The 11486-nt window shown below is 46.9% G+C and overlaps 1 protein-coding gene across 2 annotated transcripts; it reads left to right on the top strand.

The window, feature by feature from the left end:
* Positions 1 to 3385: 3385 nt before the first annotated feature.
* S100B (S100 calcium binding protein B) lies at positions 3386 to 10432 on the top strand. Of its 2 annotated transcripts, none has more exons than XM_037984985.2 (3): positions 3386 to 4408; positions 6978 to 7123; positions 9892 to 10032. In XM_037984985.2, exons 2-3 carry the CDS (start codon positions 6986 to 6988, stop codon positions 10030 to 10032), a joined length of 279 nt encoding a protein of 92 aa, XP_037840913.1. In that variant the 5' UTR covers positions 3386 to 4408; positions 6978 to 6985. The 2 variants fall into 2 exon arrangements, with proteins under 2 accessions (XP_037840913.1, XP_007969448.1); XM_007971257.3 differs by having other exon boundaries at positions 3892 to 4408; positions 6985 to 7123; positions 9892 to 10432.
* Positions 10433 to 11486: the final 1054 nt, after the last annotated feature.

Raw genomic sequence — 11486 nt, 5'->3', positions numbered from 1 at the left:
CTCCTGATGCCCCATGGTTATGGCCCAGTAGCAAGCCAGATGCTGATTCTCAAAATGAGATCAGTTAGCTGCCGAAGAGGACATAGACTTACTCCAAAATCCCAGAGTTCTGTGCTGCAATTCTCCTGTGGATGCTTGTCAGATGGTCCACACTGCATTTCAGTGTGCCACAGGCACTTCAAATATCACTGGATCTACCGAATCCTACGAGTGAAGTGGTAAAGCAGCTTCCATTACAGCCTAAACTTTCTCTGACCCCCCACTTGAAACTTCCAGCCTCATAGGCTGAAAGTAGCACATGCAAATATAATATATGTTGTATCTAAAATCCCCAAAGCCCAAATATATATCGTGTTTCTTTTTTACAGGAGGCGGTGCAAAATATATCAACTTGTTTTTCACTTGGAGGGGATATTTCAACATACTCCACACCTCTGAACCTGCTAGAAACTTCACTGAGGTGGAGGGCCCCTACATTTTATGATTATCTCCCGCCTTTGCTACTTCCTGTTTATCAGATTCAATAAGCATAATATCGTGAATATTAGTGGACCAGTGTAATGTTTTGTGAACTGACCAGATGACTAGATCTCTGCAGAAAATATTATTGCATAGAACAGAAGAACTGGCATGTCCTTCAGGCAACATTGTGAATGTATACCGTTCACCCTGTCAGGTAAAGGTAAACTGCTTCTGGTGATTCTTGCAAATTGGTTTGAGAAAAAAGCATTAGTAAGATCAGTAGCTGCATGCAAAGTGCCAGGGAATATGTTGATTTTCTCAGTAGAGATTTCTCATCTGGCACAGCGGTTGTAAGTGAAGTCACCAGCTGATTACATTTGCAATGGTCCACATTCTTCATAATCCATATTGTTGGAGAAGCAGGTGCCTAGGAGAGTCAGGATCATGCCACTTTAAGTTCAGCTCCATCTTGAGACTAACAAGGCACATTTCTTGCAGTCAAAACCCACAGACCTAAGATGTTTATAGCTGAGGAAACAGCTGAATGATACTTGCAAGGACACAATGAAGAGTGCAGACATCCCAATACCCAAACAATGTACGCTTTCAAGATAACAAGAGTTATGCTTTAATGTATGCACACGCTAAAATCTTAAGGATAGTTTTCTTTGAATCAGTAGAATAATAATTTTGCCATGCTGTCTGCTCGCCCGCATATAGTCACAGCTGAGTTGAATCTTTATAGACAAAACCCCTATATAATAAAAACTTAAAGACGGTGAATTCATCTGCTTGCTTTCTGAGAATGCCCTACTCTGTAATGGAATGTAAGAGCTTTCAATAAACTCTCTTCTCACTTCACTCTGCAACTCACCTTGAATTCCTTCCTGCGTGAGATCCAGGAACACCCTCTTTAGGTCTGGATCGAGACCCCTTTTTCTGGTAACAGTATGAGTTTTGCACAGGTCAAAGTGGCCAGTTAAATGAGTTTGAAAGAAGTGTCACAGCACCTGCTTATTTCAGCACTTTAAGGGTGGCATTAATCTCCAAAGCTCTTTCAGGGATTCACTATTTCTGGATAAGAAGGGGAAGTTCTGGGATTTTCACCAAACTTCTCCTACCATCATGGTCCTCATCTCATACATAAGAGAGTGAGTGAGGGGATTTAGCTAGTGTATGTTTGTTTCAATTATACAACCAGGAACTGAAAAACTAACTATAGGGAGAATAGTGTACCAACTGGGCCCCCTGCGAGTCGGTCTCGAGTTAGAACCTCTATCAAGTGAAGACCTGACCATCACAAGTTCCTACTTTGACTGGTGAGCCACAGTGACATTTCTGGTTCCCAGGAATTCATGTCAAAGGAGGCAATCCCTGAGACATCTAGGTTATTTCCTTTTCATTAGTTGATGGCTGCAGGGCACTTCGGAACAGGTGTGGAGGAGGGTTTGTGGTATTCTTTCTCACTAGCACAGATTCTTTCTCAAGTGGCCTTGGCTTTTCCCTTCAATCAAGATGCCCTAGGTCTGACCCAACTTAGGTCTGGAAACTTGGAGAGAGCCCATGATCTCCACTGTGGTGATTCAAGGTAGGTATTTTGGTGACCAGACCTAGAGGTTTTCCTGTTGTGTGGATTAAAGACCACTCTAGCAACTGTCCATCTCTTCATTCTGAGGAACACCGTGAGCAATTGACCACTGCCAAAAATCTCTGTCGACTAAGGCATTTTGATTACTGGTATGTTCCTTCTGCTGTTTATGGCTGACATGCCCACCTTGTCTTAGCCTGCTACTCTGAAATATTATCATCCCACTGAAATCAGAGGTCTAGTCTAGCAATCCATATGGTCATATGTAGGCTATAGACCATGGAACTTTTCAGGTGTTCCGCTCACTCAATAATGCATTTCGCATTACTCAGTGAAGGGTCTTTCTGTGGAACATAGCTGCAGGGGGTGGGTGAATGTGCGAGTCACAAATAAGATCAAAACTGAGGGGTCAGGATGAGTAAGCCAGGGTGATCTGGAAGTGTGAAGGTCAGGGAAAAACACGCAGAACAACCCTGCCAAGTAGGGACTATGGCCACCCCTTTCACAGAAAGGCTTAGTAATTTATCCAAAGTCAAACCACTGTTAAATGGTGGAGCCAAGATTCAGACCCAGAAATTGTAGGCATCTGTGGGAAGCTGGTGAGGTTGTGTCCACGCGCTCCTGGGGAGCCTGGGCAGACAGTACCATCCTGGGGCCCCAGAGTGCTTGAAAGTCCCTCTCCTTCCTGTGGCAGATCCTCTCTCTCAGCCTGCTCCCGAGACCTGGGAACAGGGTGGACCCACTGCCCAGCACTTGCCATCCCAGGAAGCTGTGGTGTGCGGAGGGCAGGCCCGCCTGGGCCCTCCTGCTGAACGCAGTGTCCCAGGCACAGGTGTACGGTCATTGCATGAGTGGGTTTCAAACTGTTTTTAACCCCTGCAGGAGCAGGCTGGAGCGTTTTCTATGGCTACTGAAGGGTGAATCCAGAGTTCAGGCTGCCACTCTGGGGAAGTGGTCAGCACTCACCGGAATGGTCCCTCCAACATCTGAGCGAGGAAGGGGCACAGAGCACAGTTGTACCTTCCCTGGGCCTGGGCAAGCTCTGTGCTTCACAGAGCAAGCCTGTGCGGATCCTTCAGCAGAGACCACAGCCAGGGGTGGTGAAGCCGAAGAGGAAGTGAGGGCCAACCAACCGGCTCAGGCTGTTCCTCACAGGAGCCTGGGGCAGGCTGACCCACGCAAGACCACAGCTCTCAGCCCTGTGCTATTTCCAGGGCACACTTATAGATCCTGAATGGCAGAGACTTCCTAGATAAAGCAATGACAGCAAAAAAGCCGTGTACGCAGATATCTCGTGGGAAACCCTTTCACGGCCACTTCAAAACTGGGTTGGGAAAAGGACCTGATGCTGGGTCAGGCATCGGTTGGGGACCATGGACACGTTTGTAGAGTTTGGGCCAATGCTTTTGTGTAATTTGTCAGAAGGAACACCTACTTCTTCACTCTTGTGAGGAAGAACCCACAAACTGGCCCCCGTGTTCAGAGGCTCAGGTCGACAAGTTGAGGGGACAGCTGGACTTCTTCTTCAGGCTGGCTGGAGCCTTCAGCAAGGGGCACACCGTCCACACGCCTCTGTAAAACAGCATTCGAACAGGACATCTCTAAGGCATTGTCCAACTCTGACAGTCTGTGACCTTCCACCCTGGGATGGAGGGAAAGGCCTTGGGATACAATCCACACATCATGTTTTCCCCTAAAAGTACCACCCTTTTTAGTCCCTGCAGACACTGGGTTCAGCAGCTTCTCTGAGGCAGCCCCGTTGAGCCCAGGGCTGACCACAGACAAGCACTACTGTCCACAGAACCTCACGCCCGGTGGGGCCAGACGTGGAGGCTGGCAGAGGAGAGAAGCTCCAGGGGCCTCTCCATTAGAAACCGGCTTGCAGGCCACTTAATCTCCTACGCTCAGCCTGTACTTGGAAACTGCTTGTTCTTGGCTGCGCATTTGCTTTGTTTGAATCAATTAATCCAAGTGTCTCTCCTCTCCCTACCCCCAACCTTGCCTTTAGGGGAGCATCAATATTCATGTAATAAATAAATCACACAAAAAGCTGACTCCCCACTTCCTGCCCTACAGGCCCTTTTTTCTTCCTCAGCCCATGTGCAATCCTGGCTCCCAGCAAGTCCCCGGGGCTACTTGGTCAATGCAGCCCTGTGTGCAGGCCTGGCAGCCCTGCCACCCCCGCCCTCAGCCCCCATTGGCTGCCACGGCCTGCAGTGGGCTGCACCAGGGTTCATCCGTCCTCCCTGGGCAGACGGAATAAGAGGCTGCCTCTGCCCACCAGACCTGCCGCCCAGGACCCGCAGCAGAGACGAGGCCTGCAGCAAGGAGACCAGGAAGGGGTGAGACAAGGAAGAGGTGAGAAAGAGCCAGGCCAAGAGGACGCTCAGGAAGAAATGGTTGTTTTCTTTTGGGTGGAAGGGAATGGAGGGGTAGAAACTAAATGGTAGCTTAAAAAGCCCCTTTAGGACAATTGGCAGCACTTCAGAAGCGTCAATAGGATGATGTGTTTTAATCTCTACATTATTGCTGCTTTGTGGACACCCGACTGCGTCAGCCCTAGGCAGCTAGAGGTGTTCAGCCATAAATCAGAGAAACCTCAGGTCTCGTGGCCCAGAAGTGATTGCTGACATTTTCCCAGTGGTGCTACAAATACTGCCTCTCCTGTAACTATTTGAAGAGTAAAGATTTTGCTTCCCACTGCAGCTGGAAATGATGGAGAACCTAATGCTAGTTTAGTCCATATCCTAAATAAATCCCTTTTCTCCTTGTTACTTTTTCCACCGCCCTGGGTAAGTAACTCTTCAGTTTTCCAGTTTCCCTCAGTTTGAAATGCCAGGGTGACCACAGCCCCAGGACGCCACTCAGAAATTATGTAACAGTTACAAATAAATTGGGTCAAAGAAATTGGGGTTTTGGTGGATTTTAACTTTCTTCAGTCTCACAGTTTCTTAGGGAGGTCGAACCCCTAGAGGGATCCTCACACGCTAGGTAACGTGTCTTTCTAAGGAGTTAAAGTTCAAATGTTCTCTTGTTCTCAATATTAAAAGATTAATGTAGGACATTCAGAGAATGTGAGAAAGAAACGGATATTTATTTCCTTCTCTTAAAAGATAAACTATAAACCATCAACTATTTCTTAAGTCAAAGGGAAAAATTTAACAAGAATTTTTTAATTGATTTGTAGTGTGGTTATGAAGAAAACCATATTTTCTAGTGGTTTCTATTAGTGTTCTAATATATGGAATACATGTTTTATGCCTTTCCTTTGTAATAATCCCATTAGTCATAATTGATAGAAAAACAATTTAACCTCCTTTTCCCCAAATCATCATGGACTTTGAGGAGCATCAGAATGATGTAAAAGTGTCTTGTTTTGTTTTGTTTTGTTCAAAAAAAACACACACACATATATCAATAATTGAAAACTTGAGTGCAAAGAATAAGAAAAGCATGAAATATTAAATTTTTAATCCATCTTAACTGTTCTATTTATGAATTATCAAATTTTTAGGGACTCAAGAGCAAAATAAAGTACACTGATTATTAATAGAATGCCTTTAGCAAAGATCTGGCCAGCACAAAAAAATCTTCAATCCTGTTTCCTTTGGAGGATCAGAAATAAATAAAAATTTAAACATCTAATTCCAAATTATTTTTAAGATGTAAGTCATATAGTCAACATGGGAATGATTTTTCAACACTACTTGATTTATTAATTTATTTTTAATTATAACAGTGCAAATGTTCTTATTTGATGATTAGAACTCAAGGCCAAAAGCTGGTAAATTTCTCGGCCTGCCCATCTGTTTTGTGAGACAACTGACAAGGCATCCTTTGTAGAAGGCGCCTCATTCCCAGACTGATGAGATATTTCCTCGGTTTGTAGGCTGTGACGTAAGGTACTTGCTGTGAGGGAGGTCGGAGGGCTCTTACTTTGACAGCTTCAGAGAAACAGCTATTCCTGCCCCCGTCCCAGTCACTGCAGTGAATGAACCAACCTTTCCCTACACTGGAGATAGAATGCAGGCTCAGCAGCTCAGCTTTCTGCTGCATTCTGTCCCTCCCTGCGACAGAACCACACGCATTTAATCAGTTAAACTTAGGATACATTTTTTTTCCTGGTAGATCAAATAACTTTCACTGTTATTCTTCAAAAAGATTGTGGCAATTCTACCATATTTATTTTTCCAGATGAATTTTACAGCTGTTTTTGTCATGTCACACATCCAAAAAAAAATTCCATAATTTTTATTAAAAATGATTTAAATTTACATATGAATTTAAAGGAAAAACTTCCTACATTTTATGTTCCTCCGAATCTCTTGGAAGGACCTGCATTTTTCTTCCTAAACGTAGTCTTAGATCACATGCTATTTCTATATGAATAGGATATTTTGCACTGGATTTTCTATTTCTTTATTGATAGAATATAGGAATGCTATTGATTTTTGTCTTCTTGTTTTGCTCCTAGTCACTGTCTTACTTTCAGATTAATTTTAACAGCTTGTAGTCGATGGTTTGCTCACCTGCACTCTACCACCTCATCTTGGAGCCTTACAAGAACAGAGGGACCCTGTGGGGAGGAAGCAGAAATTTAACCCCTGAATTCCTTTGCTGCTCTGCATCTGTATTTTTGCTAGATTCCCTGTTGGACCAACCCAACCAGAAGCCAGAGGGCATGGGAATATATCCCTGTGGCCCACAGAGACAGAGAAGGCAGGCTCACATCTGTCTAAGAGGCAGGTGGAAGGATTGATAAAGATACAAATTCCCAGAATGCCCCTCCAGGTCATGCCTGCTGTTCTGAGCTTGAAAAGAGTGCCAGGGCCAGTCCATCCCCCTTGTCTGGGTTGAGGTCTGTATTGATAACCTGTGAAATGTTTTATGATGAGGTATAGATGAGAAGGCATCTTTCCTTTGCGAGCCCCTAGGATGTCTGAGCTGGAGAAAGCCATGGTGGCCCTCATCGACGTTTTCCACCAATATTCTGGAAGGGAGGGAGACAAGCACAAGCTGAAGAAATCCGAACTGAAGGAGCTCATCAACAATGAGCTTTCCCATTTCTTAGAGGTGAGTCTTGCTTTTTACACTTGACACTTTCTCCATCTCCTCTTAAAAAGCCACCGGTACACTGGCTTTATCTTCTCAGCTGCACTGAAGGTGATTTCAGTTTCCTTCCAGGACTCCTGGGCTGCTTCTGCAAACTTGTTTGAGTAACGGAACCCTCAGTGTGGGACTGGCTCATATGGGCCCCTTGTTTTCATGTCCTTATCAACCATCTTGTGTACAATCGGTGCATCAAGGTCCCAAAGGCCAAAGCTTCCCAAATAATGCTGGACTCATTACTTACCATGGGCCAAAGTGAACATAAAAGGAAACTTAAAAATAAGCTTTGGGAAAGTTTTTAGGAAAAGGATGTATTTTGGCTTAGCTAGATGTTTAGTATTTACTATGGCGATAAGACATGCCAGACTTTCACTCAGTAAACACTGACTGGGCACTAATTAAGAACGGTGAGATATGCAGGCATGACAGTCATGGCTTCTGCCCTGGGGCACCCACCCTGGCACATGGATGAATGACCATGACTGGCTTAACTGAGGGCGTGACAGGGGTCTGTACACATCCTTTGGAAGCCCTGGGGCTTTGCAGGAGGCTCCGCAGAGTAACATATGTTGGTGAGGAACTGTCTTTAGTTGGGGCCCCTACTTTAGGAAGCTGTACGAGGGTTCCTGGCGAGCCCTGTTCTTCAGGCAGTTCCTGGTGTGGCTTGGGGTGGAAGTATGTCCAGACCCTTGCATTAGGACTCCTTTTCCTACCCACTCTCTCTGCTGTCCTTGGATCAGACCCACCTGTCTTTACTGCCCACCTCATGCCCTCATGGAAGTGACCTGTGATCCCCCCGGTACCTGATGCTCTCTTAGAACCAAGGCTGGCTTGAGGCATGCCTTGAGCCAGAGTGAAGCACCGGTGGTGTGCACATGTGAGATGCAATGAAGGGCTTCCTGGGTCACTGATATGAGCAATCACAAAAGGAAGAAATGACCAGAAAATGAGCCAGTGCACTAGTGCCTCACCAAGTCCTGATTCCAGCATAAATACTAGGGCAGGGCTCTGCTGCATGGGAATGGGGAGCTGCCCTCCTAAGCTGGCCAAGCCTCTCAGTGCAAGACAGCAAGACCTGGGCTCCAGCAGCCCAGCAGTCCGTGTTTTCAGGGCAGGGGGAGGGGGGCTGGCTGGTTCTCCTGTCCGCACTTCCACCAAACACCGCACCACTGTGAATGGTTCAGAGTGGAGCAGACAGGCCTGCAAGCTTGCAGGGGGCATCCCCACGTCTGATTCCAGGGCTGGTTTTCTCAGGCATTCAAGTCCACAGAGTGGCAGCAGTCCCACTCACACACGCTGTTTTCTAGTTCCACCAATCCTGCCTTCTGACTTGAACTGAAAGTCCCAGGTTCTTCTGAACAAGGGCTGTTGTGAGGATGAAACGGGACAGTGCTTAAATGCTTAACATATAGTGAAAGTTCAACTAATAGTAGCTATTATTAATTATTTTTATACTAGAAAAAGCTTAGCATGTGTGAATCTCAATTTGTAAATGATAAATAATTCATGGTAAGCATTTGAAGGCATCACGAACATTTGCTGCCTGGTTTTATCAAGGTAATTTCAGTTCAGAAGCAGATCTATAATGTAATTGAAGTTAGTGCCCTGCTCCTGCCCATCCACAGGTGCCTCCCCACCCCTACCCCCGTGGAGTTACAATCTTCTGTATGTTTTGTTTATTTGTTTTTGAGATAAGGTCTTGCTTAGTCACCCAGGCTGGAGTGCAGTGGTGCAATCTTGGCTCACTGCAGCCTCAACCTCCCAGGCTCAAGCAATCCTCCCACCTCAGCCTCCTAAGTAGCTGGGAATATGGGCATATGGACCACACCCAGATAAAATTTTTTTTTTTTTTTTTTGTAGAGATGGTGTCTCCCTGTGTTGCCCAGGCTGGTCTCAAACTTCCTGGGCTCAAGTGATCCTCCTGTCTCAGCTTTCCAAAGTGCTGGGATTACAGGTGTGAGCCACCATGCCCGACCCCTGTGTGTCTTATAGCCAAGGTGGCTGTTATACATCACACTTGACTTCTTCAGGCCAAGCCTTCCTGTCCCGGGGAATTGTTACTCTGCTCTTCATCAGTGTTCAATACCCAAATATTTCCCACTATATTTATAGCCCTGCACTGTGGTTGTTCCTCTGAGGCTTTGTACATCACTTAATAGCCACGCCATTCATTCAGCTCCAACGTCAGGCAGAACTGTCAGGAAGAAGTTTCATGACACCTAGAAAGCAATTCAAGTGGGAAAAAGAATACAGGGTTAACAAATCTAGGACGTTCCCAAGAGTTACTTCAGCAACAAAGAAGACTTTCAAAACATTACGTTCCACTGGAAGTCTTTAAGACAGGGACTTCCACACACAGAACCCATGAAAAGTTTAGGAGGGCCAAAAGTTTATTTTTATTTCAAGACATTTGCTAGGGCTGATCTGGATGATCTTTTTATTTTTTTTATTTTTTTCAGGTATTTTAAGTAAGATAACAACCTATAGTTTTTCACCTCTTGGCTGTTCCATTCAGCCTTTTCCAGTAGCCCAGGGCCAGACACTGACCCCCAGAGACTTCTACTTGGACAACAGCCCCTGGTCACATGAGACACCTTTCCTGATATTTTGCATTTGATGTTCTCAGCTTATTTCAGACACAAATTATCAGAGTCACTCAACTTTTAATCATGTTTTGATGGTCCAAAATTCCATTTAAAAACAAAGTTGGCAACTTCTTTTATCTCTCTTAGGAAATCAAAGAGCAAGAGGTTGTGGACAAAGTTATGGAAACACTGGACAGTGATGGAGATGGCGAATGCGACTTCCAGGAATTTATGGCCTTTGTTGCCATGGTTACCACTGCCTGCCACGAGTTCTTTGAACACGAGTGAGATTAGAAAACAGCCAAGCCGTTCCCGTAACAGAGATGGTCACACAAGAAAGCAGACAGCAAGGGCTTGCGGCCTAGTAGGAGCTGAGCTTTCCAGCCGTGTTGTAGCTAATTAGGAAGCTTGATTTGCTTTGTGAGTGAAAAATTGAAAACCTCTTTCTAAAGGCTGTTTTAACAGCCTGCATCATTCTTTCTGCTATATTAGGCCTGTGTGTAAGCTGACTGGCCCCATGGACTCTTGTTAACAGTCACTTAGGAGTCAGTTCTCAGTGATAAAGCGTGCACTGCAGCCCGCCATGGCCGTGTAGACCCTAACCCGGAGGGAACCCTGGCTACAGAAATTACCCTGGGGCACCCTTAAAGCATCCGTTACCTTTAAAAAACAAAGCCTTATCCAGCATCATTGGAAAACACTGCTCTTCTTTAAATGCGTTCCTCATCCATGCAGGTAACACCTGGTTGGCTGGGGTGACCCTGCAAGGGTGTGGTGGCCTCGGCCTGCTTCCCGGGATGCGCCTGACCACCAGGTGAACATTCAATGCTGGCAGCCCTCCTGGAAAAAGCAACTCGGTCAGAACTCGGAACCCGAGCCAGCTCTGGGGGCTCCAGCGCGGCCTCCGTGCCCCATGCGACTCAAGTCGCAGCTGCAGGATCCTCGCCTCCAATGTGCCTCCAGCACATGCGGCTTCCGAGGGCACTACCGGGGGCTCTGAGCCACCAAGAGGGCCTGCGTTCAATAAAAAGAGCACAGCTTGGGAGGCCGAGGCAGGCGGATACAAGGTCAGGAGTTGGAGGCCAGCTTGACCAACACGGTGAAACCCCGTCTCTACTAAAAATGCAAAAATTAGCCGGGCGTGGTGCCGGGAGCCTGTAGTCCCAGCTCCTCGGGAGGCTGAGGCAGGAGAATCGCTTGAACCCGGAGGCGGAGCTTGCAGTGAGCCGAGATCGCGCCACTGCACTCCAGCCTGGGCGACAGAGCGAGACTCCGTCTCAGGAAAAAAAAAAAAAAAAAGCACAGCAACAGCGCCCCAGCGCCATCAAAAGGGAACGCAAGCAACGAACGTGGATCCCCAGTGCCCCCGCGACAGGGAGGCTTCCCCAGGGGCTTCCGGCCACTCTACAGGGGACTTCCGGTGGGTTGGGTCACCTGCTCTTCCCTAAGCCAATCACCAGGAAGGGGAGCTGCCAATGGTCGGGGCAGTCACGTGCCTGTCCATGATGCACCTGGGCCACCAGCCCCATTACCAGTGTACACTGCGCTCACGGTGCTCGGTGGTCTCCATCTCAGAAACCTCAGGCTCTTCAGCGTCTCTCTGTGCCCTCAGAACAGTCGTGGGTAAAACAGGAAGTCCTGCCTGTCCCAGGCAGTGTGGGAGGCCCAGAGGCTCACAGGGCCCGAGGCTGGGTGGGGCAGAGGCAGGAACCACAGCTGTGATGCCCGAGAGACGGGGTGGT

This window comes from Chlorocebus sabaeus, chromosome 2, assembly GCF_047675955.1.
Source record: "Chlorocebus sabaeus isolate Y175 chromosome 2, mChlSab1.0.hap1, whole genome shotgun sequence".
Lineage (NCBI taxonomy): Eukaryota > Metazoa > Chordata > Mammalia > Primates > Cercopithecidae > Chlorocebus > Chlorocebus sabaeus.
Note: the sequence above shows the minus strand (reverse complement) of the source record. Positions and strands in the feature narration are given on the sequence as shown.

Coding starts and splice junctions, on each gene's coding strand:
- S100B (XM_007971257.3), top strand. CDS start 6,986: ATGTCTGAGCTGGAGAAAGCCATGGTGGCCCTCATCGACGTTTTCCAC. Junction 7,124..9,891: donor AGCTTTCCCATTTCTTAGAG/GTGAGTCTTGCT, acceptor TATCTCTCTTAG/GAAATCAAAGAGCAAGAGGT.